The 23229-nt window shown below is 33.1% G+C and overlaps 5 protein-coding genes and 1 non-coding gene across 6 annotated transcripts in view; 2 read left to right on the top strand and 4 right to left on the bottom strand.

Moving 5' to 3' along the window:
* Positions 1–2010: 2010 nt before the first annotated feature.
* AK88_02733 lies at positions 2011–2082 on the bottom strand. Its single transcript has one exon. It is a non-coding gene; the product is annotated as a tRNA-Gln (tRNA).
* Positions 2083–3290: 1208 nt separating this feature from the next.
* Positions 3291–11357, bottom strand: AK88_02732 (uncharacterized protein; the record flags this gene model as incomplete). Its single annotated transcript, XM_012480357.1, has 8 exons — positions 3291–7496; positions 7636–8880; positions 9052–9299; positions 9435–9836; positions 9992–10114; positions 10260–10391; positions 10586–10753; positions 11234–11357. 8 exons carry the CDS (start codon positions 11355–11357, stop codon positions 3291–3293), a joined length of 6648 nt encoding a protein of 2215 aa, XP_012335780.1.
* A 4368-nt stretch (positions 11358–15725) lies between these two features.
* On the bottom strand, positions 15726–16126 carry AK88_02731 (uncharacterized protein; the record flags this gene model as incomplete). Its single annotated transcript, XM_012480356.1, has 2 exons — positions 15726–15764; positions 15944–16126. The coding sequence occupies 2 exons, from the start codon at positions 16124–16126 to the stop codon at positions 15726–15728; spliced, it is 222 nt and encodes a 73-aa protein (XP_012335779.1).
* A 597-nt stretch (positions 16127–16723) lies between these two features.
* On the top strand, positions 16724–18963 carry AK88_02730 (uncharacterized protein; the record flags this gene model as incomplete). The annotated part of the gene is made up of 2 exons (XM_012480355.1): positions 16724–16772; positions 18551–18963. The coding sequence occupies 2 exons, from the start codon at positions 16724–16726 to the stop codon at positions 18961–18963; spliced, it is 462 nt and encodes a 153-aa protein (XP_012335778.1).
* Positions 18964–19182: 219 nt separating this feature from the next.
* On the top strand, positions 19183–19916 carry AK88_02729 (uncharacterized protein; the record flags this gene model as incomplete). Its single annotated transcript, XM_012480354.1, has 3 exons — positions 19183–19305; positions 19432–19560; positions 19785–19916. The coding sequence occupies 3 exons, from the start codon at positions 19183–19185 to the stop codon at positions 19914–19916; spliced, it is 384 nt and encodes a 127-aa protein (XP_012335777.1).
* A 1643-nt stretch (positions 19917–21559) lies between these two features.
* The window catches only part of AK88_02728 (uncharacterized protein), a gene marked incomplete at both ends in the record, with an annotated part of 5454 nt that continues 3784 nt past the window's right edge, over positions 21560–23229 (bottom strand). The window contains one exon of the mRNA XM_012480353.1: positions 21560–23200. Coding sequence (XP_012335776.1) covers positions 21560–23200 — 1641 coding nt within the window. The remainder of the gene's footprint in view (positions 23201–23229) is intronic.

Here is a 23229-nt window from a genome sequence, read left to right as displayed (position 1 = left end):
TATTTGCGTGTTATGTTTTATTTTAGATTATTGAATTCTGAGATTTTTATAATAAATATAATAATGTTTTCCCCCTTAAGGCATTGGCATTTTCCCGTTCAAAGGCGCATATTGGCCCACAGTATTCAATTTCGTCACCTTAAATTTTATTATGCCGTGCCGTTTGAGGAAAGAATTTGGCTCTTCAGATTTTATAGCGAAATGTAAAAGAATATAAAGGAAGAGGGAGAAAACAAGTTGAAGTAATATGTCCTTTTTTCGTTTTATGGAATTTTTTCGTTTTTTTTTCAAACTAGAAGAAATAAATTGCCATATTATATGAGCTTCAATGATATAAGAATTTGCCAATAACGACGATGTTGCACTCTATGCAGAGGTATACTTAAAGGATAATATTATAACAACACTATCCCCGCGTGCTGTATTTACCCGAACTGTGTCATTTTTTTTATAATCTCGACATTGGAAAATGCATGCTCTAGTGGGTGAACAAGAGAACGTTAAGAAAGACTATGAAAAAAAATATAATATGTGTTTTGTTATATTTGGGAAAAAAAGAACGTTTCATGTATCAACTAGGAGGCATATTATAGGACGCAAGTTACATATGTAGAAAGGGGAACAGTATATGTACTGTACCCATTTTTCGCTAGCCATACGCATGTACAGTACATTCATTTAATGACGAGACTGTCTTTTTCTGCTTCAAGGGACGTTTGATTTCTTTACATTATGTATGTACATTAATAATTTCAGTCTTTGCCTTAAGATCATTTGGTTAGCCTCCATAACAGGTAGCCTTCCGAGAGACATGGGAAATATTTATCAGCTGACATTGAATTCAGCACGTTTCTTTTTTTTTTTTTTATACCTGATTTTATAAATCATAAGAAAAATAGCTAGCAAAACAGGCGAAGGTTATATTTTGACCATATTAAGTACAGTTCCGCACTTCATAATTCACCACAAAAAGGTTGGTTTCTCTTTTTTACCAAATATGTGTAAACATATAATGGTCTAATGAATCCCATTGCGTATATGTTTCATATTCTACGTGCACTTTTGTTTTTCGAATGGCACACTAAAAGTGTGTATTCCATCTGGAAATAGTGACATTTTTTTGTGGATGAATTATGACAGCTTGTAAAAGGTCATGGGGGAAAGAGCAACGCTTACATTGACTCACGTACAAAGTGGGAGGAAATTTAATTCTTAATGACTGCAATGTGTTATTGTTTATTTTACTGATACAGTTTAAATGAACACACGAGGAATGGCGTTTCCCTATTTGGAAGTTTTTACTACTGTACGGTACCCACCCCGCCAAAAGAACTATTCATTTCACGAATTGCAACATAAAAAGATTTTTTTCAGTTTCATAGTGCAAATTGTAGAGGATTTAAAAAAAAAAGAAAATAACTTTTCATGTAAATATAAATTGGGGTACACATACATATATGATATGTTACAGAAGAGTAATTTCTGTGATTTATCACGTTATATCACTTTCTATATTACATTTTGTCACACGTGAGAATCAAGAATTACCACAGTTGTATGTGCACAAGCTACATTTCTTTCGAAGAGTACTAAAAATACGATAGCGCTGCTAATATCGGTGCACAAGTGTGAACGGTTAATATTATCCCTATTGTTACCCTAGCAAAATGAGCTGTTCAGTGAAACAATGTAACACTATATAATATGTACTATAAAGCCAGGGTAATAAAAAAAAAATATATTATTTTTTCTTTTAGCGAGGCTTAATTTTATTGCCATTTCTGGATGAAGAAAACCAGATATTAGTTTGTAGTAGCAGTTGTATTATATATAATAAATAGAATTTTTGTTCTATAATTGCGCATCATAAAAACTTTGTTATTATAATTTATTAAAATTTGTTTAATTAGTTCCCCATTAAAATTGAACTATCCTTCTTACAATTATTAAAAAAATAAACATTATTCTCATTTTTATTATGTTTAAAAAACCATCTGTTGAATTTTAAAAAGGTCTCGCCGGGACTCGAACCCGGGTTGGAGGATTCAAAGTCCTCAGTGCTAACCACTACACTACGAAACCGTATGTACAGAAAATGTCCCGCACCACTCATTTCTTCTTTCGTTTGTATATTACCCACGCGTGCAGCATGGTTACGCGGTATTTGAAATTTTACATCTGCAACAATTTTTCAAGCTGAAATGGCTTTTATTTATTCCAATAAACACGCAGAACAACAAATTTTTAACATAAAAAAAAAAAAAAAAATTCAAAACTGTAACAACCATCGGGTTTATTTACCAAGTTAGCGCAACATAAATAGGAGGCGCGAAGACAAAAAAATGATTTCTGGCAAATATATGTACACTGTACTTATGTCGCGACTGAGTAGGGAACTAATTATATGGTACGAGGTGACCCCATTTTTCCTAATGATAACAGAAAGTGCAAAGGAGTCACTTCAACTTGGATGCTTATATGCATATGGCACAATTGACCTCTGTGTTCGTGGCCCTGTTTTCAGGGTACTTCACGTGAAAGGAAGTGGAACAGGAAAATATGGTTCAGGTAGGCATTCTCTACATGTTGCTACTCCGTTTTGGGAAAAGAATTATCCTAAATTAGTTTTAATCGTTTTGCACATGAACATTTGTTTAAATGGTGATTTTACTATATATGGACATATTAACACAGAACGGTCGAAAACAATGGGGAAACTTCTTTTCCATCCTATTGAACCCTATGTGTTAGAACTACACACGTGCGCACGTAGAAAGGACATGTTGCATACATATTGTTCCAGTGGAGCAGGTGTGTATGAGATGAGGGTCACCTAAATTGACTTTTTTTTTTTTTTTATAAAGTAATTGAAAATCGACATGATGATTAGCGTGAGGGAAGTGCTAATCGGGAGAGAGAAACGGTATAGCAAAATGCATGTAAAAAAACAAAAAGAAAAAAATGGTAACGAAAAAAGTTTAAATCAAAAAAAATTAAACCTTAAAAAAAAAAAAGGAAAGAAAAAAACGAAGCGGAAAGTCGTTTCCATGCTACCGCACACTCACATGATGCTGATAACGAAAAAAAAAAAAAAAAATTGGTGTCACATGATTAGTGAAAGTGTAGAGAGGTAATTAAAGCTCGTGCATTATGCTTTGCTACTGAGCATATGTTTGAGAAAGAAACCTACGAGATATGAAACAATCATGAGATTTTTGCGGGCACAAATTAAATTGAGTCGGAAGGCCTCCACGTTGGATATATAGCATTCCATTCTGATTAACACATATTTATGGAATGTATAGATTATCATTTCTATTTTTCCTGAGCCATCCAAGGAACTTAAAAGTATGACGAAAAACCCTGTAGTATCGCTTAATACGATACTTAACACCAAGGAGAAAGTAACCAATATTGATATATATATGTCTTATGTTAAATAATGTATACATAGAATTCCATATTTCAATTTTTTTAGGTAACTCAAGTGAACTGAATAGTAATTCGTTATATGTTAATTTTGGGTGGAAAACTGAATTATTTTCAAGTTGAAAATTTTCATATATATTTTGTCTCCTGGATGGTTCGATATAAGTTTCATGTACCTGTAAGCGTACCTCGGCCAATGCTGTAGGATTTTTAAATATTTGTGCTAGTACATTAAATGCTTCACCTCTGTTGGTTATGTACATTATTATGTTATTGTAACGATGTGTAATGAAGTTGTTGAAGAGGAGATCGAAGCATTTTATATCTCTACAATCTATTGATTCTTGGAACATTTGCACAAGTCTATCTATGGCTGTATCGTCAAATAGATTTCTGTACTCTTTAAGTGTGTTTAGATGACGTACAATTTTATCCTTCACGATAAGTTCTCTCTTTAATTTGGACTTTACCTCCATTATGTGGAAAGCATAGCCTTCGTTAATAACTTGTAACACATAACGGAGTTCCCTGTCTGTCAATCTTTTCAATGGTGGATAAATTAGAAAATCATTAAATAGCTGAAATTCGACAATTCTGTATAGAGATATGATATCCGTTCTGGATCCTATAAATCCTTTTTCGCTACTTGACTTAAGCTTCTGAATTGCTTCGTTAATGTCGAGCAGCATTTTATTGATAAATGGATTTAAATGCTGGTTTCTTAAAAATTTATTTTTCCCCCTCATAATGGTGAGTCCCTTTTTGATTATCTCCACCGGAGAAACAACAGAAAATTTGTTTAACGAAATTATGGTATGTACAATTTTCATTATGACGCTGAAATTTCTAAATAAATTTGCCTTATTAACAAACATGTTGTATGGTCTGTTAAAATATCCATAGTTTTCTGTACTCATGTTATTACTTCTTTCATGTATCATGGTGTCTATAAGTGGGAGTGGATTCATTTCTCTTCTTTGTAGGAAGCTTAGACCGTTTGTTTGATTGGACTTGTTTTTCCTTTCTGATTCTTTTGTCACTTGGACATTTCCTTGTTCCCAATCGGTATGTTCCTTTATGGCCGTTTGTAGGAAGTTGACCGATCTTGTTGAGCCTGAGATGGTGCTTCCTCCTGATTTGTTACTTTGGAGGGTTGTGGTCGACGCGTTGGAAGCGGCACGTCCGAGAGTGGAGGTGGAAGCGTGGGAGGCGGCACGTCCTAGAGTAGATGTGGACGCGTCAGGGATGGTACTGGCGACGCTTTGGAACGATCCGGTAGACACATCAGAAGCGGAGCTCACATGGGATAGGGTGTCTTGATCCGCCTTGGAATTCTTTCCAACGTTCAGAAGATCGCCCTCGAATTCTGTGTCTGTGAGATCTGCTTCCGATGCGGATGTATCCTCCAAATATTCTTCCTGTTCCATGATATCTTCGTCCTTTTCGACTTCTTTCTTAAAGAGATCCTCTACTAGCTGTTCATCTATCTTTTGCTGTTCTAACTCCTTTTCTTCATCCGTTTTGGACAATAAATCTGCTTCCTTGATCAGTCCGATGTTACCTACCGTTTCTACGCGAGGTTTGCCTGGATTCAAGACAAACCAGTAGTATAAATTAAAAGGGTAGGTGACAAAAGAGCACTTAACCTTTTGGTAATATTTGCCTACTATAGATTTTCCGATAATATCAAATTGGTCTAGAATATTTTCTTTATAAAAAGGTGGCGTCGTAGCTCTGTTGGTGAAATTAAAACTGAGTCCATTTGCGCCTTGCGCGACTCTAAAATCGGTAAATGGGATGGACGGGATATTAGTCTTGTCCAGAAATTTTTCTAGATAAATATAATTCTGCAACATTTTATTTATCATTTCAACCTCGTTGTTTGAAATAACTCGATTTCTTTTTCTTCCACCAGGGATGTACATGTCTGACGTGGGACCGTTACCGTAATCAGTAGCATTATCAATTTTTTGGTAATAGGTGTCTAAATTTTTAATATCAAAGTCGTCGTAAAATAAGTCTATTAATAAGTAGTTCTTGTAGAACACGTTAATGTCATAAGCCATAATTTGATAGTATTTGTCTAATTTTTCATTATTTTGGGGGATAAAAGTATAGGTTTTTATATCATCCACTGCGTAGCATTCCGTGTGGAAGTTGAAATGGTCGATCGGGTACTTCTTGATGTCGTTATTTCTTTTTATTTTTTCTATAAAGTTTTTAAAGTTTTCAAATTCGATGATAGCGTTAAGGATAAAGTTTAAGTAATTTCTGCTGGCCAGGTAGAAGACTGAGCTGTTCATAGAATAATTTAAATCTCCCGTTACTGCATAGATTTTTATAAAAACGTAAAAATTTCTCAAAAATACAAAGTTGGTAAATCTCATATCTGTTAACATCTTTATGAATCCAATTAGCTGAGATAGATACTGATCTACTATTGGCTTCCACTTTATATCATTTAGTATATGCTCACTTTTATTTTGTGTTTGCACATGGAAGTATTTTTTGTCTTTTCTAAGTTCATTTAAATCGTAATTATACTTTTTCTTTATTATTAAATTAACAATTCTGTAAATTCGCAGTATAATTTGTTCATTATTTATTGAAGTGTTTGGAGACAGCTTGAAATTGTTCAACATGGTTCGTACCGTTTCTTGGCTGGAAGTGTATCTTATAATAGGAAATTTAAATTTCTGGAACACATTAGAGAACATCATTATGTCTTCAAATTTGATATAGATGAGTGGGTATATAGAATTAATATTTTCTGCGCTTTCTAAAATCTCGAAGAATTTTATGAATCTTAATATTCTCATCATTCTGCTTCCCCTAATTTTCTTTCCCAAGGACATTAGCAACTTTCTGCGTGTGAAGGCAAAAACCCTCTTCACATTTAACAGTTTCAAGTACAGATATTTCATGGGCGTTTTATAAACATGTTGCCTTTCATCTATGAATTTTTCCAAAGTTAGGAATTTTTTCCAGGAGAGTCGGTTATTTTTTTTCTCTATTCTGAGCAAGGACATAATTATGAGCAAGTGCTTCACAGCATCATTCGCATAACTGTATTTGAACATATGTTCAATGGCAATATTTTCCTTTTTCAAAAATAAATACGTACCGCATAATATTTTTATGAGATTTTTGTGATCAATTGATGCATACTGCGTGTTCTCCGTCTGCATAAGATCTGTATTCCTTAGGTTCTTAATATCGATGGTACTTCCGTTTAAATTGTTGGACACGTGTTGTATACCTCTTACATTGTCTTTAATAAAGGGATCGAAATCGTAGTACAGAAGGAACAAACATTTTGTGGGCAAATGGGGGAAGTTTTCCTTATTTGGCATTTGGCCATGCTTTTTTTCTATTTGTTCTATAATTTTGTTCCTCTCTTCTTCCCTCGCTTCTGCTTCTTGCTGCAGGGCCTTAGTGTTTTGCACAAGCTCGTCGTCTATGGGCAGTTCGATCTGCACATCCTCTTTCTGGGATTTTGGAGACCCTTCCGCTTCTGTACCATCTGTTTCATCGGAGGGACTCGGCGTTCCATCCTTCTTATGCTCATCATTCTTATTTTCGCCTTCATTTTTGTGTTCCATGTCATACTCCTTTTCCTTCTCCTTGAGCAAGTTCATGGTGTACGACTCATAGTTGTGGGCGTAGTATTTAACCGGGTAGTAGGCCTCTATAAGTTTTTGCTGATACAGCTTGTACGTTTCACTTGTAGGAATTTCGTGCTTTTCAACGTTTTTGTAGAGAGCATATAATGCTGACATGATCACAATGATTGATGCCTCATCCGTTTTGAAGAAGTTTGCCTTATTCAGCACATTTTCCAAAAATATTTTAAACATTTTGGAGAAGGTTCTATGGTTTAGATTGAACCTATATTTTTTGATTCGCCTTATAAATATGTTTTCAGCCCTGTCTTTTGGCTGAGGGGTCGTTTCCATGAACATTCTGTGCACTTCATAGAACTCGGTGGGAACCATGTTTACAAGTGCTCTGTTCCAGGAGACTCCGCGATGGAAGTATTGTTTGACGGCTCCAATCATTGAGGACAGCTGCAAGAGGGTTGGATGGGAGAAATATTGAAATGGATGTAACACGCTTGTGAGGAAGAGAATTTTCGCAAGGGAACACTTTGTGTATATGGCACATTTTTTGTTCGCTAATATGTGAGCTCCTTCCCAGCAAACTTACAATGTAGGCGCTAAATCGGTCGACCCCTGACGCCCATAGGACGTGATGAATCAAGTCGACAACCAAAATATCGTCGTCCTCCTTTAGGCACATATAGCATCTGGTCAATTTTCCTTCAAATTTATCAAAAAATGAGCCTACAATTAAAATTCCATCGTTCCTGTTGGAAGGCTCAAATTTGACTAATGGAACTTGAAAGGATAAAGGGTTTCTATAATCGTGCATGTGGACAAGAGTAGAAAAGGAATCTTTATTGTAATTATCCTTGAAGAGGAATTTAAACAATTTTCCCTCTTTATTGTGGAGATACAGTTCGTTATTTTTCATGGAATAATTATTAAAAACTAGAGAACTGGTTTTTTCATTATTTACTTCTTCTATAACTTTATGAATTTCGTCTAACACAACTTTATCAATTTCTTCGTCGTAATTTATTTCTGGCACATTTATATCTTCCGTTTTTTTCATAGTGTCTACCACATTTTTTAAGTATTGATAAAGGTATAAATCTTTAGAGTCCAAAATGACCTTAAAAAAACTTACGATATATTCTATTATATCTTTGTTTATCATAATATCGTTGTAATTTAAGAAGAGAGGAATTAACAGATTGATAAAAATGTTCAATGGAAAGAGCATTTTTTTTACATCAAACGTGCTGTAATTACATGTCTGGTTCAAATTTTTCGCTATTTCTAGGGGACATTTTTTAAGTATATCATACTTTTCTCCGTAATTTACAAGATTTGCTATAATTCCTGTTGATCCTACAATGATCAATTTCATGGAAGCGTTTAACTGCTTTTTTAAAGGCTCATCGAAGTATAAGCTGGCGTAAGGGAACTTTAGGGATGGCTTATAGTGGAGAAGTTTTATCTTGATTAGGGAAAGAGTAAATTCTATGCAACCTCTATTGATTCTTTTAATGTTTCTTTTTATAAATGGCTTTCTAACCATATCAGAAGAGATTCTTTGTAAGAACATTTCATACATTTGATCCTCATAGATGTATCTAAATTCTGACTCAACATCAGCGTGAAAAAATTCCTTGGGGGGCATTTTACTGATATAATTTACGTTCACGAAGAGTAGCGTGTAAATTTTTGTCAGAATATTAGCCACGGCTAATCGCATGTACGACTCTTCATAGTAAAGCACTTTTCTCGTGATTTTCAGGATCATCAGAATCCTCTTGAACGTCTGCGTATTGTACTGTGGTTCCTTATCCAGGTCCGCTTCTTTGGTCTGCGCGTTTATAGGAAGTTAGTTATAACGTGGTGGTGTTGCAATGTTTGAAGTTAGTTATGACATGGGAACTGTTCTTAATTGTTGTGTTTGTGAATTGCACAAGAACCCTCAACATGCAGCAACAGGAAGACACTTAAGAACAGCGCGCACACGCACATGCACACTTACACTTATCAACTTCATGCCCTCCATGGAATCTATGACATATTTAAAGAGCGCATTACTGAACTCAAAGAAGCCCGTGCCAAGGTTTTTGTCAAGCAAGTTGTTCAAAATGGGGGTTAAGTTTTTTCCGGTCAAATGCTCCGTGACATTTACGTAAGATAATTTCCAAATTTTCGACACTAAGATTAAGGCGTCTCCGTATAGGAGTTTCGAGGCGTAAGGCTGCAGTTCCGGGAACTTCAACACGTTGACTGAGGGGGGGAGGGGGTGGTGAGACAAATTAGGGAGCCATGCGGCGAGGTGCGCATAGACCTACAATCTCGAGCAAGAACGTGCACATATATACGTATATACATATTCACAGTGATCTTCCATTTTCCACTTACACTTCAAAATGGTGCTATACAACTTTCGGTAGGATATTCGAACGAGCCGTTTGATATTTCTATAAATTAGGAAGACTATTTGGCTCAGCTGCGTAATGCAGAAGGTTGATAAGGCAAAGGAAAAGGCTCCACGGAATGGAATCACGAGGGGGTAGAAAAATAACAAGAATGATTTGAACACATAAGACATGATGATCCCATAAGTGTTCTTCATTATGAGCTTATCAAAAGTGGCTATGTTGTTGTACAGATAGGCTTTTGAGAAACACAGGTCTATCAATTCGTAATTTATAACTCCAATAATTCCTCTGAGACTTTGAACAAATGACACGGACATAAAGGTTCTTGCTAGGAGGAGCCCATCATTTTTTAATCCGTCCACCATGCCCCAGTAGGCGTCAGCTACGGGAAGAAGTTTTTGTGTGTAAGGGAAAGGGATGGCATGAAAGAAAAAAAAAAACAAAAAACGTGCGCATTTTGTAGTGATAAAGTGTTTCGCATTATGTGGTGTGCAACGAATTGGCACTCTCTGGCGCTTTATTATTTGCCATCCTAACTTTTCGCCTTCTTGTATATCATTAACGCGTGGTCCATTTCATTTTTAAAAGCATTGTCCAGTGGAAAAGGGGGGCTGTCAAAGTAGGATATCAGGTGTTTCCTGAACACATCATGTTTTTTCCCTGCAAAGGATGGAAGGGTGGATGTGTCGGATGTAGTATATGACAGTTGTTAATGTGTGTGTAAATATACTCCGTACACGTTCAGTATAACGTATCTTTAATTGCCTTTTTTTTTTGTTTTTTTGTTTTTTTCTTATGCTATTACTTGAATCGTGTGCTCTAGATATTAATTTGACAATGTTCTTCACATTTTTCTTATTCATTACAGTTAGGTAGAAGAAGTAGTTAGTACGAGAGAGAGACTCATAAATGGCAACATTCTTGTGAAACTCACCCTCTACGAAAGGTAATGGTTAGTAGTATTGAAGTAGTGCATTTCTTTTTGGTGTGCAGCTAGGCTACGGAACAAGCATGGAAAGCGGTAAATAGCGCAAACATACAAAGGTTCAAATTGCGGAAGTTTATATGCTTCTGCGTTCGTGTGTACGCTTTCGCGTCTTTACGAAACGTCCTTTGTCTTTCTTTCCGTACTTATGAGCAATCCCTTATACAGTATAGTATTGATTAACTTGGCCACATAATACTGGTTAAATATAGCACCACCCTTTAACGATAAAAAAGAGTATTCATTGTAATTAGAACCGTTATTAATTTTGACATCGTGCTTCCCTTCCGCTTCTCTATTTTTAACATAATTCCCTGCAAGGTGGTTGAGGTGGTTTTAACATAAAGAAGAAACATAGTGGTAGAGAGGGGGGGAGGTCCTGCGTATACTTGAGAAAACAAGCACATGTGCTCATTGATACGTGCGCATCCTGTTAGCAAGTATGATGAGTCGCTGTTGTGCACATTTTTGTCACATGTTTGTGTGGAGAAAAAATGGTAAGAAAAGGTGGTATGCGATATGGACACATTTGGTGAATCATACAAATTGGAAGAGGAGAGACAATGGGGCAGATACGCTCTGAACAACTGGTGGAACGGGCAATTTTGTCCCTTGCTCTTGAATTAAAAATAAAGTGAGCGTAATTGCAAATGAGCCCCAATTTGTGTACATGCTGGGGAAACGAAGACAGTGTGCCAGATATATATATGCTCATGTGTACGTGCATATGGAATCTACAAAATAAACGTAAGCTTCGAGACCAGATGTGTCCCCCCTATAGGCTCATTCGTTACCTGAATTGTCATCCCGTTTGTAGCCGGCCAAAAGTTCATGGGTTTTATTTTCTATTTCTTTACATTTTGATACAATGTAAACAAATAAATAAAATGATGAAATGCAAAACCAGTACGTTTTCATTGCAAAAACGGAGGGGAATACAAAACAAAAAAAATTCCCGTTTATTATACTTCTACAGGCAGACTTTTTCAAATACTGTTCTAAGTGTTACATATGGTAAACTAGTTTAATTTGGATGATCTAGGAGGGGTGGTCCATGCGTGCATATTTACACAGGTACACTTATGTACATACATGAATGCATGGATTGTCAAATATAAAAACAAAAAAAAAAAAATTACTCTGGTGAGGAAAAAATTGCGTGAGTTGTAAAAATTCGTTCAAAACATTAAGAGCGCGTTGGGAAAAAAGACCATGTACAGATTGAATATATATTTTTTCTTTTAAACTCACTTTGCGCATCGCGGATCAAGGAAAAAAGGGAAAATAAAAACTAAAGCCATAGGTGCACACATACGTGAATATAATTACGTACAACCTTGCGTACGTGCATAAAAAAAAAGAAGAAAAAAAATTAAACAGAGTTAAACAGAGCTAAAGAGAGCTAAGCAGCATTATAATTATTAGAACAAATTAAAATACAAATTTTATTTAGAATTATGCAGTAAAAAAACAAAAAAAAGTTGCCCCTCTCCGAGTCTTCGTAACCAATGTGCGTACGATTTATCTATATTACATGTGTGTGTAAGTATTTAGTCATGAATACAGTTTTAAAAAAATTCTTTAATACACAATACCAGTTACAAAATATAAGCGTTAAGGAGGAGCAAAAAAAAAAAAAAGATATGCGCGTATATATGCACTTATGTACAGCACGTGCATACTCATATGTACGTTACACGTGTAAATTATTTCTCGCGCAAAGGACTTTTTTCCGAACTGTTCTTGAGTAAAGAGACATACAATTTTTTCGTAAATGCCTTTTTATTACGTAAAAAAAAAAAAATTAAAAAATAAGCCAAAAATATGTGAAGAAAATATTTGCCCGATGAAAGATATACCTATAAAAGGAATACATTTTTTGGGTAAGAAATTTAATATGACCAATGTTTCGAAAAAAAAAAAAATTGTAAAAAAGGAGCACACGTACTGATATGCATTTAAGTGCATCATCCATATGGCATATAAAATGTTCTGCAAATTTCTATTTTAAGATTTTTTCGCAAGGATAAAATTTTTTAAATTCATTTTGATGGGGCATATTCCTCAGTTTACCAAAAAATGACCATTTTGTTCTTGCTTTGTACCTTATTATGTTGATAGGTTCTAGTAGCTCATAGTGTTTGTATTTGAACAAGAGGATAATTCGTTTCACAACGAGTATTCTCATTGCCTATTTATTCACATAAACATATATTCCTTAATTTTTACCATATTTCTATCCTGCGTTATTGAGTGAATGGGCAGTTCATCTGGAAATGTGCTAACCGTGTTTGTAGACAAAATAATTCTTGTTTTTTGGAGGGGGTCACTTAAAAGCGATTATGTTTTGTGCAAAACTTTGTCCTTTCAATGAACTCTAAAAGGAAAAAAGAATATATTTTGTTACCAGCATAATTCATTTTCAATGAGCTATCTTTAAAAAGCCTGAGTCTGACATAAAGTACGCACGTATGTACATACATAGGTATGTAGATCCATATGCATATGCGACAGATTAGCATTTCCAAGAAACTTTTTTCACCCCATCAATGATGTCAACCGTAAGAATATGTTTAATCCTACAGAAGCGCGAGAACGGACATTACTTTTTATGTACCTAAGAGGTTCACAAAAAGGTTCATCCCTCACTGCAGTCGTATCACATCATGTTCTTAAATAACATTCTTTCTAATCACTTTCATCTGGTGCAAACTCTCGTCCACTTAATACTATTAACAATGAGGGTGGGCATTCCAGACATTGCAATCCAATCGAGTAAGAGCTAAATATTCGTCTTTATTGCCTTTTGTGCCTTTAAAAAGAGGAAGGAATTGCGCGGTACGTATGGGCCATTTTGCCGTGTTATTGGCTACTGTGATAGTATTGTTGGTCTTTCCCTTTTTTTGGAAATGCTTTCCGGAAAGGAAAGAAGCTGCCTCTAACATTGATTTCCAAGCGAGTCCATTACATAATAAAATGATAACCATGATGTGCCTTTAAATTTTTTAATACAATAAACAAAATTGGACGCACGGTCACTTCATTTTAAGCCGTGAAAAAATTACGCCCCTTTTGTGTACAGTATTATAGTGTAAGAAGTCATAATTTGGGAGTAGGTAGTATCGCCATTAAATGATAACAAATGTAGTGAATATTTTTTTCAACCATTTTCGTTGTCTACTTGTTTATGCTTACTTGTGGCGCTTATTCGTTAGAGGCGAATTTCGTTTGCTATGGACGAACCAAACTTTCCGCATAGTGATTAACCACGAATCGTTATACAAAAGTGGAATGAATATGCTTTCAATGGTGCATAAGATATTTATTTCTTTTTACTTCTACGTGACGATGCTCGCCTTCGTGCACCGCCGTTAGTGGAACTATGGTATGCGAAGGTTACATTAATATAAATCATAAACGAGCAAATGCTTGTGAGTGTAAATGATATTTCCGTGAAGTACTATTAAAAAGGAAATTTATTATATATTCTGCTTTTTTTTTTACGTGTGCGGATGACGACATGTGTAGGAATTTACTTGATTAGATATGTTCCATTCATTTTGCTGATTCTTTTATCGCAAATTCTTTACATTGCTGTGATAGGTTTCCATTCCGCTGTTTTAGAATGATTAAAATGAAGTTAAAAGGAGGAACCAGTGAGGCCCAATGTTGGCTGCAAATGTGTAAGCATTTCCAGTTGCTTCATTATAAGAGGGGTAATAAGTTTTGTTGCATGGAAAGAACATTTTTACATACTGCCTTTTTTATTTTTAAGAGATATAGCATACTATGTAGTAGTTATTTGGTAGCTTGTTAAAAATTTGATTCCAATTGCTGTATATTTTTTGCGGCGGTTGTACGTTGTAATGGACGGCCCAGCTAAGGATTAGCAGGACATATATCTGGACATATGCACAGAAACTTCGTAGGTATACCACATACATGCCGATTGTGCATGTTGGGGTTACCATAAAAAGCAACAAAGATACGCTTGGGGGCTGTTTCTTTAAACAAGAATGTGGAAATTTTTACATATTTTTAGCTCACCTTATATGCATCATTATATATGTGGAAAGGGCACATTAAGCCGGGATGGAAAAGCCCATTCAACTGTTATGGCACCTATTATGTTACAAAAAAAACTATTTTTAAAGAAAAAAAATTGAAGTTATTTTTTTGTCTTTAAAAAAGTCACACCTCTCTTGTATTTTCATTATGTTGTTAGCTTCAATATTTACATTTTTACGCGGCTCATGTACATTTCTCGTATTGTCTACATGTGCACTGCACGGTATACATATAATTTACAAAAAGCTTTTGTTTAATAGCATGTTTTTTTGTCAAATTTATAAAAATAATAATGTTTTTTTACTCTAATGAAATAAATACATACATGTAAAAAAAAAAAAAAAAGAACATTCGAAAGTGTAATATACACATGTTAATATTCTTTTTATTTTATTTTATTTTTTCATTTTTTATGAACAAATATAACTGGTATAATATATGCGGTATGTGAGAAGAAGAATTTTTCATTTAATTAGAAGAAATAAATAAAAAACATTCGTTTTAACCTCTGGTGAATTAATACATGCGACATGAACATATATATATATGTATATACATACATGTATATATTATATGCACAGTTATCATGTATGTGTATAAAGCTATATGTCATTATAAACAAGGATTAATAGGAAAAATTCAACACTATATAATATAGTACTGTATAATTCTCTATTAACTTAAAGAAAAAAAAAAAAAAAAACATATAAATAATGTAGCTCTTAAATTTTAATATATAGAACAGGAGTTCTATTTTCTATAAATAGGTATACGACAAGCTTCAGATATGATGCAGCTTCGAAAGGAATATAAAAAAATAATATTTTATTCCTAAAGGTCAACTTCATGTTGCTGAATTGTACTAAACACCAATTACGAAAGTTTTAAACAAATATATAAATATATATATACACATATATATTTATATAAGTAGATTATATAATAGGCTATGTGCTTGCATAATGTGTGTACACAATAATTCCGTGTTCTCCTGATGAACACAGGGGTAACCCCCCCTGGTTCCACGAGCCACAAGGTGTGTACCTCTCATTTGGTACGTGCGTCCTTTCTCACGCGCAGGTGTACATATATACATGTATACAAATATACGTAGGTCCTCTGCTACGCTACTATGGTCAGTTATCAATTATACAAATGATGCATTTCTTCTTGTACATATAAGATGGTAAAGTCCTTTTTGTTCTTTCCCTCGTCCATTTAGTAATATCCGTGGTATTTAAGTTTTTGGAGGATTTCCTAAAATTCAAAAAGGGTGAATGGAACATTAATTGTCGAATGGGTGGTCCACAGGGATGGATGGAAACGATTGCGGTAATATTTGTACACGCATTTGTATTATGTTCATATTTATGTGTACACACTATATACATTTATGATTTGCCGCGCGTGCTGTTCTTTCCTTTCTGCCTTATTACCTTTTTACCAACGACGTAGGATAAGTATAACATCACATTGAATAACATCAATCCAAGAAAAACGTTGAGGCTGTTGTTGCATGAGCATTCACCTAAAGCGCCTGGTTTCCCTATATAGTCTCCGAAGGTATCGTACAAGGTGGAAGCAACTCTTGGGTCGTAGCTTTGTGAAGGGTCACTCATTTTGAAGGATGGACAAGGGTATAATGTTAATTAAAAGGTTTTAAATTATATTAAAAAACGGGAACGTTCACACGTTAAGAGTTTGCTAATGTGCGAACTTTTGGCTTCACTGCAAGGGGGCGAAAAAGGGGGAACACAAAATAAAAAATGTGTAGGGTATATTATGTATGTAATGTACGTAGGCATGTACACTCATGATGCTAGGCTATCTGGATATAGGAAAAAAATTGCAGCGTCGCATATTGCTAGCATTTCGTAGGTTACAAAAGTTCACATGGTATTATTTATTCTTCACATATGCATTATTATTATACATATATATCATTCATGCAATAAAGGGGACAAAAGTCAAGGTTAACGTGTAAACAACCTTAAGTTTCTGTTAAAAATGAGTTTTAGAGTGGCATAAACATGAATATATATCAGATTAGCATATCACGAAAATGCTATTCATTTACACCTGTACCTGTAAAATTCACTAGGATCCTATATGTATATTTTTAGAAATTTTAAAACAATTAGAATTATAAAATTCTTATTGTTACCATGTTTTTATGACACAATTTTCTAAAAGAAAATGTTAAAAAAAAAAAAACAATGGATATAATAAAAAAGTTTAGTATTTATTTGAAAGTGTTGCAACAAGGTTTACATCAAAAGAATAAAAAATATTATTATGATATTTGCATATTTTTAGGCATATAATTTTTTCTAAATATTCTTTTTTTTTTTATTCTCATATTGTATAATAGCATTTTTACTTCTAGAATTTAAAGGAAAAAATACGCTTTTATTGAAGTAAAAAAATGTTAATTATTTGCCCGATTTTATATATATAACTAGAATGTGAGTTTTAAATGAATATAAATAAAATGTGTTATATTAAGGTATACATATAAAAAATATGCGCACTATGGATTTGTTTGAGCTCATTTTCTTGTTCTTACGCTAATTTGGGTATTTTTTTTTTATTGTATATTTTCTCCACCTTTGAAAAAATACTTGTAAACTTTTATTTAACATATAGCCTATTCTTTGTTTTGTTAAAGTGTGTTTTATTTTATTTATATTTTTTACTTTATTTATTTTTCGTAGTTGTATATTTTTATGCACTTGTTACTTTTTAAATGATGCAATAGTGATATATATTTTTTAATTGTTCTGCGGCGTACTTTTCTTATAATTAGAAAATAGGGAAATTACATATATTATTTATTTTGTTTTAATATAATTCATGCATATATTGAGTGAAAATTGTAAATAAAAAAATAAGTTTGCATTCCTATATTAGAAATAAATGAAAAATTTTATATGAACTTATGAGTTATTTCATAAATAAAATTTTACATTTTGCGGGATAATTTTTTTTAGTTTTCTTTTGGGTTTCCTAATTTTTCAATCAATTTTTTTGGGGTTTTCTAATATTTTTCAATCTTTTTTTTTTTTTTTTTTTTTTTTTTTGGGGGGTATGCCGAATCTATCCTTTCGTATTTTTTAGTTCAATTTTGGTTCAATTCTAGTAAATAATTTTTAGTTAAAGCTGTGTGTTTACGTTTTAGTAATTTTTTACTTGTTCTTTCTTGCTGCACTCAATTTTGCCTCTTAACTGTGCAGCGTAAAATTTACTTATAATGAAAAAATGTGCATGTCGCGGAAGAGGATTCCCGTTTTTTACTTACACAAAATGATCCAAAAAAAATACTACTCATTTTAGGGAATAAAAGAATGTAAATTCCGAAAGAAGGAAAAAACCCTAGCCTCCCCACACATTTCATAAAACATTCCTAACACATACAAACAAGAAAAGACATGGCAGGGAAAAAACAATGCGCTGGTAATTATTGCTATTTTATGTCTCATTTTATTTTATTATTATGAATATTTACTTTATATCGTCCTACAGTGTATAATTTTTTTTGTAAATATATGCAGAGTGAATTATCGTTGATTGGTACAAATTACGGCATTCGAAAAAATTACTGCGAAAAAAAGAGAAACTAGGTATTTTTTTGTTTATTAGAATCTTGCCATATAAAAAAGACAAAGTAGCACACAGGCAATTATTTTTTTCCCGTCTTTGCAGCCTCTTCCAAAGAAAATATACATTTATTAATATATTTGTTCATAGCTTAAAAGTTTGTGAGAATAATTTTCTACAAGGGTTATTTTTGCCTTTATCTGGTTTTAATAAGTGGGTAAAAATATAATACACTGTAATACACTATAACACACTATGATACAATATAGCACACTCTAATACAATATAACACACTATAACACAATATAACACACTATAATACAATATAATACACTATACTATAGTATTATATAATAATAATTATTAAATGTAAGAGACTATTTGATTCTATTGTAGAGTAGTTAAAGGATAAGATTAACTCCTTTTCTGAGTCAACGCCATTTAAGAAAAAGTACGACATGATAATGTACGAGTGGAAATTTATCTGATACACTATGTGAAAGTTGAATACAATAAGAATTTGGACCAGATAAAAAATTACACAGGGAATGAAAATTTAGAAATTATCATAGTCATGAATAAGGTTAAGGAAAAGCTAGCAACATTTAAAGGTCTGATACACAAGCTAGAGGTTCTATTTAATGTCATAAAATCGAAGTATGTAATTGTCATGTCAACGAAATCACTGATTGGGGAACTGAAGAGTGAGTTCAAAACAGAAGAAAACGGAGAGTACAATTTTGATGATCTCATAAGGTTAATGGAAGGAGTATGTAGCAAAATTAACACTGTGAATATAAGTGTCGAAACTGTAAGTAAGACATACAAGAACATTAAATATGTAGAAATACAACTATAAAAATTAAGCACTTCTATCCATAGGTACATGGACACAATAGATGCTTTAGTGGCTAGGAGATCAAATAACGATTATATTACAGGAGAAATGAAGACGAAAATGTTGCTTATCATGGAAAATATTAACAATTAAAAAAAAAAATAAGTACTTTCTCTGCAATAAAAAGTAAAGGAGAATATTGAGGAAATTGATGAATTAATTAGGTGAACACCATTGGATATGAACGAAATTATAGATAAAAAAAAAAGTGACACTTATAATAAAATAAAACTGATTATTAAAGATGTATATGAAGGCAATTTGAAGAATGTTCTGGAAGAAATGTCTCTAAATGTGGACAAAGTATAGAAATACTATCAACCACAGTAGTTCTACGGACGAACTATAGATGGTGTGATAAATAATATAAAAGGTTATTATGAAAACATGAAATTTATCAAATGTGATCGTATATCAGAATCATTGTAGCCTATAACGCATATGCTCAATGTTAATTCGGACGCCAAGGAGGACATCTTAAAAATCCAATTCGGAGATATCAATGAAAAATTAACCAACTCCTTAGGGGAACATAAGAATGCTTGCGACAAATTAAAAGTTAGCATAGAATAGTATACAGCGGGAAACGGGAAGATTGAAAAATACAGAACAGTTATACTAAAAGGGGAAAAAGTATTTTTTGATAAACATATGATAAGAATGATGATATGTTAGAAGTGAAAGATGCTTATGCAGATTTTCTCAAACATAACGACAATTTCCTCAACAACAGAAGTGAAGTGTTTGAAGAATTCTACAGAGCGACAGAGACCCTAATGTAGGCTAGGATCAGTCTTCTATCGTATGTTAATGTGCCGGACAAATATAACATTATCAATGGGGAAGCAAATAAAAAGTATAACGAGTTAATAAAAGAAATTGATGACAAAGATATCGATACGAAATTGCAGTAATGCGCACTAAACACATGACAAAAATATATCAATTTTTAATTGCGCACACTCGTGCTAATTTGGGGTAATGGTGAAAAATAAAAAGGTTGAATGTTCATGCTTAACTGTTGTGAGGTGTAGAATTATTTCTAATTAAAACTTTGTAATAAAAAATGTTCACACATTTTTTTTTTTTTTTTTTTTTTTTTTGAATTTACTATCTGCGCATTTATGACAAAATTAGCGTTTTTTCCCTTTTTAACTAGCAAAGGAGATTATTTGAACTTTTGCATAATTAACCATTTGCATAATAAAAATTGCACACAGAACAAATTGGAAGTGAATTATCCGTTTGGAGTGTCACAAACATACAGACATTTTTATATGTATATGTATGCATACATGCACATGCGTAACATTTGTCTAGGTGCCTTTGACGACTTGAACATTAAGCATTTTCACATTTCCTTTCACAGTTACTATTTGAATTCAAAAAAAGAATGAATCTGTGATTTCATCTGTTTTAAAAGAAACGGATTAAATAAAGTGCATTAATTAAAAACCTGCAACATCATGTTACCATTATATTATTTTGTGTATTCTATTGGAGCACATTTGAACAATATTTTGGTCGTAGATTTCTAATGACATGTTCTAAATTATCCCTCTACTGTTTGCTCTGTTTTTCTGGGTTTCTGAAAAATACACGAAACTCGTGATTGTTCTTATTTTTAAAGCATAGAAAAGCGATGAGTTACAAAAGGGAAATATTTGCAATGCTGTTTAATTGAGATTTAAAAAATAAATTAACTTTTGCTCCGTTTAGTTTCGTTTTGGCGTGTGATATATTCGTTTTAAACGAGCATAAGCTACTTAAATTATTATCCATAGCAGATTTACAAAGATGAGAAAAACAAAAAAAAAAAAAAAAAATGGAAAGAGCTTGGTTTATTATTGTAAACCCTATATTACTAAGGAAGGGAATTTATACAAATTAATTAGATAATCGGATAAACTAATATATAAAGGTTTTATAAACAAAAAATATAAAAATAGAAATAATTATGTTTATTTGCGGTACAGATTGAAAATGTATAAAAAGACATATTTTCAAAAGCAGAAAAGAGAAAAAATTTAATAATTTGGGGGAAACGCATTTTCTCAATATTAAAAGCATATTCTATATATAAACAATAAAAAAACGATTGAGTAACGGAATATATATATTTTATTACATGCACATATGCGAAAATACAGAAAAATTCTTTAAATAATAGCCTTTAATGTTTTATTAACATTAATATACTAGTTGCCAATTTAAGCATGGCTTTTTTATAATTTCCTGTTTTTCCATAAAGTTTAAGGAAAATATGTTTTCATTTTTCATTTACAAACAATTTTCCTTTTACTTCTTTTTATGACATTCATGTTTATGAGGAAATATGAATACATTTTAATAAGGAAAATAGGAAATTGCAAAATTTTAATTTTTTTTTTCTGGGAAAGCCCTGCTACTTGTGTTCATGATTAGTCGGTTAATTTATAACCCTAATCTTCAATAATAGTAGGAACAGGATATTACAAATTAACAGTACATGATAAGGTGATAATTCTTTTTTTCTTTTTTTTTTAATTATTTACAACTTTAATTGGATTGTATGTTATTAATATGCAGACGATTCTCTTCCGGAAAGTACATTTCGTCTCTCTGTAACCCATGAATTCCACTGCTTCCTTCTGATCCATGTGTTTATAAAGTTTTCCATCCAGTCGCAAAATAATTGACGTTTTTCATTTTTCCATTCATCCCATTTATCGGCTTTACTTTTTACAATTAACTCATCCTTTGATTGCACCCAACTATCCCATTCTGACTTTTCCCTTTCGATCCTGTTTTTCCATGTTAAATATTTTTTTCTTTTTTTTTTATGTAGCAACAGGGCCAAATTTCCATTTTGCGATTCTGCCCAATGTTCATATTCATCACTTTTCCATTGACTCAATTCCCAATTAAACTTCTTTAAGGATCTCCATTGGCACCAGTCATAGTTAACCCATTCACTCAATTTACTGTCATGATCGTTTATCCACTTAATCCATTCTTCTTGTATTAGTTTTTTTCCATCTGTTTTCATCCATGTTGTCCACTGAGATTCATTCCACGTTGGATATTTTTTGTAAAGATCAGTGCCATATTCCTTATCCAAGTTGTGGTTGTAATTCATCCATTTAGTTTCCATTTCTTTTGTCCATTTTTTAAATTCTCCTTCTGTTTGCTTCATCCAATCGGTTGTTTTGTTTTGCAGATCTAAAAAGAAAAAATGCCACTGTTCATCTATCTGCTGCAACCATTTATTCCATTCATTAACTTTCCATTCTTCTGTTTGTACGGTTTTATTTGAGTTATCAGCATTTGCACCTTTTTCACTGTTTTCTTTATCTTTTGAAATTATATTTTTAAGGTTTAGTTTTTTTTTCATTTTATCTTGTTGTATTCCGGCATTCGCTTCCTGTGTCACATTCGTTGGTTCTTCATTTGTCTTGTCCTGTGCTTGTTCGTTTTTTGGGGGGTTCTCTTGTCCCGATGTTTCACGTTTATGAACCGCTCTGGTATCGCGCTTTGCTACTCCGCTGGTTACATGTTTCGATGGTCCAATGTTTTGACGTTTAGGAACCGCGGCCGAATGGCGCTTTGCTACTGCGTTGGCATCAGTTTTTTTTCCTCGCCTGGTTGCACGTTTCGATGGTACACCCGTTGCACGTTTTAATTGTTCACCTGTTTCTGACTTTGATTGTCCTTTTGTGTCAGGTTCTAGTGTAATATTTTCAGTGCTTTCCATTTCTTCATTTGTGTTGCTATCTTTTTCAGTTTTTTTTTCTATTACATTTTCCTTTATGTCACTATCGGTGGTTGCTTCTTCATCGGCATCTTCGGAATTTTTCAAAGATTCTTCATCAGTTGTGTCTTTGATCATATCTTCGTCACCTTCTTTTGTGAAGCTGTATGGTGGCTTGTTCTGCGCGAGTTCCCAATAAAACTTATAAAGGTTGCTGTTTGCTTCTGCAAATTTCATGCCACTGTTAAATTCTGTCATGAATCTATCACCTAATCCTTTTTGCATAGAATCCTGTTCGTTTCCATCATGGTCTTCTTCGTCTTCCTTATTATCCTGGTCATCACCTTGTTCTAGTTGTCGTTGTCTTTCCTGTTCTTCTTGTTCTAGTTGTCGTTGTCTTTCCTCTTCTTCTTGTTCCAGTTGTCGTTGTCTTTCCTGTTCTTCTTGTTCTAGTTGTCGTTGTCGTTCCTGTTCTTCTTGTTCTAGTTGTCGTTGTC

Source organism: Plasmodium fragile, assembly GCF_000956335.1.
Source record: "Plasmodium fragile strain nilgiri unplaced genomic scaffold supercont1.28, whole genome shotgun sequence".
NCBI classification, from domain to species: domain Eukaryota; phylum Apicomplexa; class Aconoidasida; order Haemosporida; family Plasmodiidae; genus Plasmodium; species Plasmodium fragile.
The sequence above is the reverse complement of the archived record's forward strand: the minus strand, read 5'-3'. Positions and strand labels throughout refer to the sequence as shown.